Source organism: Manacus vitellinus, unplaced genomic scaffold, assembly GCF_001715985.3.
Source record: "Manacus vitellinus isolate BGI_N305 unplaced genomic scaffold, ASM171598v3 scaffold_17_pilon, whole genome shotgun sequence".
In the NCBI taxonomy this organism is placed as follows: Eukaryota; Metazoa; Chordata; class Aves; order Passeriformes; family Pipridae; genus Manacus; species Manacus vitellinus.
Window position 1 is genome coordinate 11748901 of NW_021939256.1, and position 12006 is coordinate 11760906.

Sequence of the window (12006 nt, forward strand, 5' to 3'; positions counted from 1 at the left end):
GAGTGGGGTTGCCAAGGAGCGAGCCCAGGACCCAACTGCATGGACACCTCTGAGGAGAGCAAAGGGCACCCAGGGGGTCTTCTTACTGGGAGGAGAGGAAGGAACAGCGGGTAACTGGGGTGTGTTGATGGGAGGTTGCCACCCTGCCATTTTGAGCAGCCAGAGTCGAGTTTGGCACAGAAAGAGCCGCAGCAATTCTGCTCCTTTGGTCACCGAACTGTGCATGAAGGCAAGGGCCTCCTCTGCCTCGCAGGAACAGTGCATCTCCGTGTTGCCATTTCCCGCCGCTACTGAAAATGGGCTGGACAGGCAATAAACGTGACATTCCCCAGCCTCTCCCTTCTCGGCCGCTCTAACTTCCAGCCGAGGAACCAAGCTTTCCTTTATGAGGAAAGTTTTTGCGCAGCGCGTGGCAAGGGCTGGCAGGCCGCCAAAGCCGCCCTGGGCAAGCCACAGCAGCCGGAAACGCGACTGGCACACGCCTGCCGGGACCAGACGGGCATGCCCAGGCCCGCCAGCGGAGATTTACGGGGAAGGCGGGAAGGGCGCGGGTGGGACGGGGGGCGATGGAAGAAGCTGGGCGGCGGACGCAGGGCACGCGCGCTCGCGCCGCGCGCTGAAGGGACGGGCCTGGCCCCGCCCCCCAAGGCACGGGACCCCGCGCCATGGAGGGGCGCGCGCTCTGGCGCAGCCAATGGGGACCGCCGGCCCGCCCTGCCGCGCGCCGTCCACCCAGCGCCTCGGCGAGCCCGATGACGTCACGACCGAGCCCGCCCCCTCCCCTCGCCCTCCCTTCCGCTCTCTAATTGGCTGCGTCTCGCGGAGAGCCTGTTACCTGATTGGCGGGTGGGACGGGGGGCGGGGCTGGAAGCGGCGCGAGCGCGCGCTGTGCGCGGAGGCGGCGGCGGCCGGTGGGTGGCGGGGGGCGCGCATGGCGCGGGGCGGGAGCGGCGGAGCTGCGGGAATTCCCGGGCCCGCGCAGCCCGTCTGGGGCCTGGGGAGGGGTCCCTTCGTCCCTCGGCCAGCGCCGCCGAGGAGCCCTCAAGGCTCCGGGCTCGGCTTCCCGGCGTGGTGAGAGGGGACCCCTCCGCAGCCGGACCACGCGAGGGCCCCTGGGCTGGAGGAGCCTGGGCTGAAGGGCCGTGGCTGCCGGCGGGCCGCAATCGTCCTGTGCGCGCTGGGCTCAGCCCATGCCGGGCAGCTTCCCGCCGGGATTGCTGGCCTGCGGGCTATGAATGGGGGGTGTGCCCGTGTGCTTCCCGGTGGTTCCCTGGCCTGCAGGCGGGCGTGCCCCTGGTGCGTCCTGATGTGCCTCTGTGTGCCAGAAATTCATTCGTGTCAGTGCTTGAATAAACCTCCTCCCAACTTCAGGCACTCACAGGGAAGTACGATGTCCTTGTCTGGGAACAGCTCCGGCTGAACGTGTGCGCGTTTGGCTGTCTCCTAGGGGAGAAATAGCGTGGCTGTGAGGGCAAGTAACAGGGATTAGAACAGGGGGAGAGAATATGATACTAGGAGATACCTCAGAAGTATATAAGTGTCTAAAAGGAGGGTATGAAGAGAATGGAGCCAGGCTCTTCTCGGTAGTGACAAGAGGCAACTTATGCCCAGGAAGTTCCACGTAACGTGAGGTGACTGAGCACTGGAACAGATTGCCCAGAGAGATTGTGGAGTCTCCCTCACTGGAGATGTTCAAGAGCTGTGTGGACACAGTCACAACGCACACAGCAACGTGCTCTGGGATGACCCTGCTTGAGCAGGGAGGTTGGATCAGATAACCCACTGTGTGCCCTGGCAACCTGACCCACTCCCTGATTCGGTGAAAAACCAAACTGAAATTTTAAACTGGCTACCACTGTTCACTTCTTACGACCTTCCCTCGGTGCTGTGAAGGTGATTGCTAAATCCTTAAGGGAGTGGTAGTGACCTTGAGGTTTTATTTTCTGAATCATGGAAGTTATGGGAATATTTCATGGGAGCAAATGCATGCTATTAAACTTTTTCTGAACTTAGCTTTTATGGTGCATAAGATGTTTTTGATTCAACAGTTACAAAAAAGTTATGTGCACAGTGACAGCTGTTTAGTAGTTGTTTAGAGAAGTCTTTCATCTCCTGTTCAGTCACCTGTCACTCAGCTACAGATGGATTATGATGTGAATTTACCCTGGATTCGGTAGGCAGAAGTGAGACTTCTTATGGTGCAAAAGATGGCAGTAATTTTTCAGAGAGAAAGTCTTATTTTTGTGGTAGTTATTTTGTTTGTTTTCATTGGATTTGGTTGTAAAGGCACCAGATTTACAGGTAAAATGTATTTTGACTTTTCTAAACAGCTCTACAAAGTTAGACTGAAGTCTAAAAAAAAATTCGAAAGAGAATGGTTTACCTACTCATTATTTATTATGTGTGTAAACCATATAATCATATGCACAATAATCATCTGTGCTCTCTATTGTCTAATGCTGATTCAAGACTTTTAAAAAATAATTAGAGAGGAAAGACCCCACACCCTGTATCCCTATGTTCTGTTCTGTCTTCCCAGTCTCGTATGAACATTGCGCCTGTACCTTCATCTGCACTTGTACATAGTCTGTAGCTGATTCAGAAGAAGACTGCAAGTTGACTCATCCTCTGTTGGAAGAGTTGCAGAATGTATGGACCTACTCTTTAATAGTTTTTGTTTTAAGTGTTCCCTGTCTGGAACGTGCTTGTACATATTGAAGTTAATAAAAAAATCCTATTAACTTACTGAAGTAAAAAAACCCTGGAAATTATGTCCCTTATGGACAAATAAGGAGATCAAAATTACTACATTAAGAGCTTTCTGCAAACCCTGTTGAGGCAGCAGTAGGTTTCTCTCAATTTTTTTTGTTCCAGTGTCCTCTGAAATGATGCATTCTTGGTGTTGCTTGCAATGTCTCTGCACATGATGCTTTGCAGAGGAAGAAGATACATCATAAACATGAACAAATCATATCAGGTCTTAAAAAAATGCTTCTTCTGTTCCAAATGTCATCTTTACTATTTCTTTAAGTAAAAAATCATTAAATTTAAATTCCTCTTTTTAAAACTGAGAAATAAGCATTACTTTAAATATGCAAGAACTTTGTTTCTACAAAGTGTAAAATGGGGACATTTTAGTGCATTCTAAATGAAATAGTTTTGAACTTGCTGTGAATCTGTAAATATTATCTTACTCTGAAAGTTTACCACACTCAGACTTATTCATTCTGCTTTTACCTCCCCTCAGAGACTTTGTGTATAATTTTGTTTATTAGCTTCATTGTTTCCTTTTTATTACCATTACTGTAATAAACAGTCATTCTGACAGCGGTGTATAATCTGTCCTCCTCTGCACTGTGCCTTATTCTGTCAAATAAGAGTGAAAGCACTGGTGATTTCATTTAACAAGGCCAATTTTTGCTTAGCCATCTGTTACCATTCTTTGCAGTCTACTTACCTCCCCAGGAGACCTCTGGTTAGCAGCACATTCTCTGCTTTTTTCTTCACCCCTCCCTTTTTTTTTCTTCTTCTTTTCTTTTTTCAAACAGGGTAGAAAAGAGAACCTCAATCTGAATGCCTTTACACCACAAACCTGGTTGCTTTTTGAAAATGGCAAAGTGTCGGGACTGCCTGAGTATCTTACAACATCTGCTGCACTGTTTCTCTAATTGAAATGTTATGTTATGTGTTTCATGTGCATGTATTTAGGAAAGGGGAGAAGTAGCCTGTGCAAATGGCTGTGAAATGCATTTTGTAACTGCAGGTATTTTCTGTTCCAGCGTCAGTGATGGAGGCCCCCACCCCCAGCTCCGTGCACCTCAGTGACTGGCAGAGAAGTTACTTTGCTATTACCTCTGACACCTGCACACCTGCACAGAAGGCAGATGAGTACCGTGCCAAAATCCTGCGTATTCAGTATGCATGGGCAAACTCTGAGATCTCCCAGGCCTGTGCTGCCAACCTGTTCAAAAAGTACGCAGAGAAATACTCTGCAATTATTGACTCTGGCAACATGGAGACTGGCTTGAATAACTATGCGGAAAACATTTTGACTTTGGCAAAGTGTCAGCAGAATGACAGTGACAAGTGGCAATCTGCTTTGACAACAGATAATGTATTTGAATTAAAGTGTGTGCAAGAGAGGATGCAGGCTGGCAAAATTTTCCAGAGCTCTCAGATGGCACCAACAGATGCCTGTGTACAAGCTGATAAGGGGGTCAGTGCCTCCGCTGCTCCAGCTCTTTCTAAACTCGGTGTCTTAGGCCGTGCCGGAGAGACTGAGCTCTGTGCTGGCTCAGCAAAATGTGCAAGTCAGGGACCAGATCTCCTGGAGCATCCCTCATCTTTAAAGTCTCTTCAAAGCCGTTTGCCCCCTGTGACCAAAACTTCAGATACACTGCTTGCTGCTTCAGCCTCCTTAAGCAAAAGGGTTCGACCAGTTTTCCAGGCAACTCCACTGTTTGGAAGTAAAGAAGCCACAAGTAGTAGTTCTCTGAAAATGTCAGGTAACTCTTGTGATGGGCAAAATTTGTCTCTTTTTAACCAGTCAGCTGCACCTGCTTGGTCTGCAAGTTCTGGGAAAAGAAAAGCATTCTATGGTCTGGCTGATGAAAGCAGCACAGTTATTCCTAGCCTTGCTCCGTGCCAGCCTCTCATTAGCACAGAAACCAGTAGTTTTTCAGGGCACAGAAATAGAAATGAAGAGAGCAGTGCTCCAGGTTTTAAAACTGCAAAAGAACAGCTGTGGGTGGATCAGCAAAAGAAATCTCAAAACCAACCCCAGCGTGCACCAGTCTCATCATATGGAGGTGTAAAGAAATCTCTGGGTGCAGGCAGGTCTCGGGGTCCATTTGGCAAGTTTGTTCCTCCAGTTCCAAAGCAAGATGGAAGTGAAAATGAAGGAGCACAGTGTAAACCTCACACAAGAGAACCAACAGATTCATTGTTGCCTGTAGATGAACGGCTGAAAAACATAGAACCAAAAATGGTTGAGCTCATTATGCATGAGATCATGGACCACGGGCCCCCGGTCAACTGGGATGACATCGCCGGAGTTGAGTTTGCTAAAGCTACTATAAAGGAAATAGTGGTCTGGCCTATGCTGAGGCCAGACATCTTCACTGGGTTGCGTGGTCCTCCTAAAGGAATTCTGCTCTTTGGCCCCCCTGGGACTGGCAAGACTCTCATAGGCAAGTGCATTGCATGCCAGTCTGGAGCAACTTTTTTTAGCATCAGTGCCTCTTCTTTGACTTCCAAATGGGTGGGTGAGGGGGAAAAGATGGTCCGTGCACTGTTTACTGTGGCACGATGTCAACAACCAGCAGTGATTTTCATTGATGAAATTGATTCTCTTCTGTCTCAGCGTGGGGAGGGGGAGCATGAGTCGTCGAGAAGAATAAAAACTGAATTTCTGGTCCAGTTAGATGGGGCAACAACCTCCTCTGAAGATCGTATTCTAGTGGTTGGGGCAACAAATCGACCCCAAGAGATCGATGAAGCTGCCCGAAGGAGACTGGTAAAGAGACTGTACATCCCTCTTCCAGAGGCCTCAGCCAGGAAGGAGATTGTTACTCGTCTCATGTCCAAGGAGCACTGCTCCCTAAATGAAGAGGAAATTGAACTTATAGTTAGGAAATCTGATGGGTTTTCTGGGGCAGACATGACACAGCTCTGCCGGGAAGCGTCTCTGGGCCCCATCCGCAGTCTGCAGTCCATGGACATTGCAACCATCCTGCCAGAGCAAGTACGGCCCATAGCTTTCCTGGATTTTGAGAGTGCCTTCAGGACTGTGCGGCCCAGTGTCTCCTCCAAGGACCTGGAACTCTATGAAACCTGGAACCAGACATTTGGCTGTGGTAGATGAACTGCGTCCTAACTGTTACACAGGAACATTCCTTTAATGCTGCCACGTATTAAACGTGGTAATTTAGAGTTGTCTGCACTTCTTTTTGTTTCTGTCTGGGAATTAAACCTTCTCACATTATGCAGGCAGATGTCCAGGCTCTGGCCTGAGGTTTTGCCAGCTGAAAAGACCATGAGGAACTACTGGTCACAAGATGAAAAATTGCTGAACACCGGTAACAGTGAGAAGCTGACAAAATTTACAGATAGCTGCTGTGAAAGATGGACAAATTTCACTGAAGTTTAAGGGAAGGTGGTCAAACCTCACATATAATTGAAGGGAATACTGGGGGGAATCTTGCAAAGCCCACCATGTTGTACTGGAAGAGGATCCAAGTAATATCAGAAATAGCAATTTTGGGTAGAGATGTAGCAAAATAGAGATGAATGGGGAAAAGTAGTTAGAAACGCATTTTTTGGGAGGAGACAGGAGCAGAGGGAGAAAGGGATGTGGATGTGGAGTTGCATGGAAAAAGGGGGAATATAAGGGGAAAGTCTCTTGAGCAGTGCTGTTGTCATCCTTGTGACACATCACTGCAGTCTATCCCAGCTTCTTATTAAAAACTTTTTCTGATGATCTTCTGCCTGACCATGCTTTCTGTGCTGTATCAGCATGTGCAGATGTGTTTTATCGGGAGGTCTGGACACCTGCAACTGGAGAAGAGGCCATGAATCATAGGGGCTTTAGGACCTGGGGCCAGCCCAGTGTGCGTATGACCAGGTGCTGTAGGGATCCCTGTGTGTGTGCAAACTTCACTAACAAAACTCACTGGCAAACTTGAGGCTGGACTAGCTGGCAAGTAGGAGGAAAACAGCATTTGGAAAGAGCCTAGGTATAAGCCAGTGGCAGGGCAAGGAGGCTTAGGATCTGGGAATGGATATTTGATGAACTTAAATTCAAAGGCTCCATGAGCATGGTGTCCTTGTGAAGCTGGAGAGTGGGGGGTTTGTGTCTCACACTGGTGAGCTTCGGTCCCATTTGGCTGGAGATGAGGGACAGGATGGGGCTGTTGATGGATTTGTGTGAGTGCATTTGCTGCGTGTGTGTGTGCTCTGCACCCTAGTTTTCGTGTGTGTGTGTGCTCCCAAATGTTTGGATTAGGGGCTCAGCCTTGCTCCTGGATGGACCCACAAGCAGAAACAACAGCAGCTGCATCCATCAAACTAAGATGGAAGATGCCTTACTCGAAGAGTGCTGGGTTCTAGTGATAAGGAAGGAGAAATCTTGTGTCCCAACATTGACTGAGTTTCACTGCTCCTTAAAAAATCTTGATACAACAATGGTAAAATTTCTGACTAGCTCATATTTGGCATTTCTTACCTAAGGTATGAAAGAATGCATGGCCTTTTGTTCACATAATCTGTCCTTGCCCACTGGCTGGACAGAGCTGCCCCTGAAGGGAAAATAAATGGAAAGCTTTCCTTTGGATTCGTTTGTTAGTGTGGCAGAGCTGACTGTTGTGGTGTCCATGCTTCATTTTCAGTTCCTCTAAGGCACTTTTTCTCCTATTTGGGAAAAAGCAGTGCTTAAAAGCTAGTCTTACTTAGATTTTTCTGAAAATGGATAAATGCTGTTTAGCTAGCATTTTTTTAAAGCCATCTGGGAACTTCAGGGCCCAGGAGACTATAGTGAGCCTTGAATCTAGAATAATTTGGAAGACTTTGAATTTCTTAGAGCTCATCCTGATTTAAACACAAAAGTCAGTTTTATTCCTAGCTCATGTTTCTGGTAAAGTCTGGTATGTATTAGAAATCGTTTTGCAGAGATGTAAAAGTTTAGATATGGGAATTTATCTTCAGTTTTGAAATAGTGATCATAGAATAATTAGATTATTTTGTAAGGATAAATGTGTGATGTGGTCCAAACTGATTGACTTTTGTACCACTTGGGTAAAGATTATGAGATTAAGTCTGCTTTTACAAGTTCAGTATTGGAGAGCTATAAACATCTATTAGGTGAGATTTTTGCACTCTCCCAATATTTCTTGAAAATCATTGCTCAGGCAAGTGAATGAAACACCAGTGAATTTTACTTGTTTAGTAAAACCTAAGGGTTGCTCCAGGGTAATAAATCCCTTATGTATGGATAAATAATTGCCTTATTTATGCTGGGAATTACTCTGGTATGCTATGTGAGCATTCTGTGGTCATCTGTGTGTCTGAATATTCACATTTTAATAGAAATGGCTCTACAGAAGGACCAGTGAGAATGCACATGGTAGTAGACAATAACATTCCCCCTAAGATGACTGGGACTGGGACAAAAGTGCTGTACTGCTGTGTGAGTCTCCTGCAAAGTGGAACCTGTGAAAGAGATAAAAGGTAGAACCACAACACCAGACAAGAGTGTTCTTCCTCCTACTTCTTATGTTACTCATTACTTAGCCCTCTCTTGAATTACATGAACGTGCCTTTTTTTTCTTTTTTCTTTTTAGGAAACACATAGAAATAATGAAAGGATACGTTAGGTAAAGATTATTCTGTTTTAGTAATGATGCAGGTAATACAGCCATCTCTTCAGCCATGTAGCTGAAGCCATTATTCAGGCTTTGCTGCAGGGCTGCAGGGCTCACGAGTCAGCAGGACTTCCAATGTTACCCCAATATGTCCTTCATAACCCGCTATAACAGAGCCACCACACAAGCCATTAGATTGCAGTAACATAATTTCCCAAAATATAGAAAATTGCACAGAAGTGGGGCATGATTGTAATTTAAGGGAAATGGTGCAGATAAATCCACCTTAATGGATCTGTTTAGTGTATGCAGAAACCTGTGTACTTCATTATTTATTCTTTTTGGCTGGCTGAACTTTGGAAGAAGAAATGCAAGACTCTCCTCTGGTTTTATAGTTCGGCAGCACTTGATGCACAATCTCTTAGTTTCTTTTAAAGGTAAATAATTGCAGTCCTGGAAAAGTGAGGTCTCATTAATAAACAAAGCAATTCAGAATCTCCATTTTCTCAGTGCATCTTGTATTTGAGTTAGCTAAATTGTCTCAGAACAGTATGAAATCCCCAGGGGAATTTTCATTTACAGAAAACTGTGCCAACACAAGTAGGGGAAAAGCTGATGAGGCAGCAACGATCATCACCTGCTAAGGTGAGTGGATCAGACTGGCCTCGAAGAGCATCGCTGAGATTGTCCTTTTGAAATAAGGCAGTTTCTTTCTAATAGGAATTATGGAACAACTCACAAGCCAACGTGCCATTGGAAAACAACCCACCAAATAAGCAAAAATGACTATTAAAGTGATAATTTTGCTGGCAGTGAGAGTTCGGTCTTAGTGAGCACTTAGATTAATTAGGACTTAAAAGATGCTTTGAACGGAAAGATACACAAGGAATGTTTGCACTTGTCTTCAAACTTATGAGTGGGCATTCCTTTGAAATTTAAATGAAAGGACAGACTTGGGAGAGAATCAACAAATAAAGTGGAAAAGTGTTATGGGGAAATCGATACACATAAAGATGCAAATTAACATGTATACTTTGAAGTTATTTTGTCAATGATAAGTATATTTGTCAATACCTGTCAATGGCTTAATGTTATATAAAAGCATAAATTTAGTGGTGATAGCACAAAACAGAAAAACACTTTCAAGAAGGTCACAGAACCTCTGGGCTAGTATAGCTACAACAGGAGAGAAAGAAGAGGCAGAAAATAACAATAGAGATAGTGAGTCTGTTATTTTCTGAATGTCCCTTGTGGGTTTTTTTTCAGTGATTTTAATGCTAAATTTAAAAGGTTTTACCCTGCTTAATGTGGTGCCTTAATGTCATATGACAGTGAGTCTTAGAGTTGACTGAAAAAAAGTAAATGTGATAATAAAAACATTGTGATATCAGAAGTCATTCCAAAACCAGAAGTTTTGCACCAAAGAAATGCAAGATCAAATTTTCAGCAACGTTTGCTGTCATCTGCTGAAAATACACACTAACACCCTGTCTGTAGATGTCTCAGAAGGGACAAGGCTGAGCTCGCTGGGGACTGCTCCATTGTGGTTTCATTTATGAAAACTATTTCTCATGTGCTTTTAAAAATAGTTATGGTACTGCAGTGCCCCAAATAGTTACAATAGTACAACTCCCTCCTCTAGTCACCCCAGAGTAGGGGCAATTCGTACCAGGGAATGTTACCTTTTGTCTGTAGAACATAATGCCCATAAAAATTCCATCTTTTAAGGGTCTTTATTACCCTTACTGCAGTGGAAAAGTAGTGCCACCTTCTTTATATTGCCACAGAGGGATATAGGTATTGTCCACGGATGAGTCCTAATGTCCTGGACACATATGCCTGCAAATGGAGGTGGCAAAGACATTGCTACTCCTCATCATCCACAGCCTGGGATGTCTCTCACACAGCACTGTCAGCAGGAAAATTTGTGCCATGGGATATGTGAGGCAGATGAGCTCAAATGCTTTAGCTATGCATGCACTTAGGACAGGCTTAGAAAGCCTAAAAGATGCCTTGCTCATTCTATCCTATATAAGCCTTAAAAAATCACAGAGAAATAATTATCCATGCAAATCCTCTCCATTTTCAGAAACAGCAGTCTTTTCCAGAGAGATGAACTCCGCTGTAGTGCTGAGTTGATCTTTTTTATAGCCTACCACCAGATGGAGTTCTTTTCCCAAAGAAGTCCATCCAATTTCTTAAGGAAACCCCAAAGGTAGTCCAAATGTTCTGTTTCCTTGTTTTGTTACTTAAAGTCATTCAGTGTTAATGACTTGTTACTAGAATTAATTATTATATTTATTGTTTTTTCGTTGGGTGGACTTCGATTTTTTAAGATGTGTTCAGGGAGCTGTGAAAACCAGCCTGACATCTTTAAAACTTCCTATTTAACAGAGAGGGTTCTAAAAGATTAATTTTACTTTGTGTCTCAGGTCAACTAAGGCTGGGAAAAGAGCTGAAAATCCTGATACAGTACTTTTGTGTTGAAAACTGATCCTTGATCTTAGGAATTTTAATAACAGAGTAAATGAGCAGATATGAGCAGTATCCCAGGCTGAAGATCCTGAAAATGCATTGAAATGTAGATACATAACAGGTAGGTAAGAGGTTCTGAGTCCAATTAATTCAACAGTCTCAATTCATTTGAGTTTTGGTTGATAGTAAATGGCATTTGTCGCTCTCTCAGTATCTCCTCAAAGATAAAAAATCACTAGTTCTATTGCAATAGGGTCAAACGCCTGGCACCACTCTCACCCCAGCGGTGCAGGGACCTGCCTGACAGAACTGTGGGCTGGGTGATCAGTTAACTTTTTGGGTGATCCCTCTGCTAATGTTCTGCTGAGCTGTCTGGGCAGTGCCAGGCATGCCCGCCTGTGGTATGTAGTATGGAATTTTCATGACTGAAGAAACCACTTGACTGATTTTTCAGGTGAAATAATTCTCTGGAGCTGCTAAAGACTTCAGCTTCTTGAGCGCATTTCAGGTGAAAATCACCGATGCCATCCTTGATCATTGATAAAGAATATTAAAACTCCATGTATATTTAGATATAGGTGGCTAATATTGCTCTGTCTTCCTGAGTCCTACAGTTTCTCACTTCCCTGCTTTGAGGGTCAGATGCTCTGCAGCCAATTTACATCAATTCCTGGCACTGTTTTTAAAGGAAGCAAGGGGGAACAGCGTGAAGTCTCACTTTCTGCCAACAACAGGAAGCGTACGCTCTTTGAGTCAGGCAGCTTGTTTCAGCCATCCCTTTGGTTGAACCAACAAGTTGCTGGACTACAGATTCGATCTTCAACACAGCACTGCTCAACAAATCCTTGGAAAGACAATGTCACTGAGTGGCAGCATGGGATGGTCAGGGGGAAAGCTGTACTCTGCTGCAATTCCTTTTTCAAAGGGAGCATTTGCTTTAAAGACCAATTGTCTGAGGGAAGAGAAAGGAAATGGTGATAACATCCCTCTCTTGTTCAATCCTATAGGTCTGAACATGCTGCTACTGAAATCTTGCTGGGGGGGTGATGGCTGGAGGAGTCTCCTGTTGGCCTCTGAGATAATGCCGAGTAACATAACTGCCCTGCCTACTGAGGCAAGGTGAAGAGGTGCACTCTTGGGTCCTGTACTTAATTTTGTGCCTAAAGCAGGCCAA

The 12006-nt window shown here is 45.1% G+C and overlaps 1 protein-coding gene across 1 annotated transcript; it reads left to right on the top strand.

Annotated features, from left to right (window-relative positions):
* Positions 1 to 3786: 3786 nt before the first annotated feature.
* Positions 3787 to 6476, top strand: FIGNL1 (fidgetin like 1). The gene has a single exon (XM_018086913.2). It carries the CDS (start codon positions 3788 to 3790, stop codon positions 5861 to 5863), a length of 2076 nt encoding a protein of 691 aa, XP_017942402.2. The 5' UTR covers position 3787; the 3' UTR covers positions 5864 to 6476.
* The last annotated feature ends 5530 nt before the right edge of the window (positions 6477 to 12006 follow it).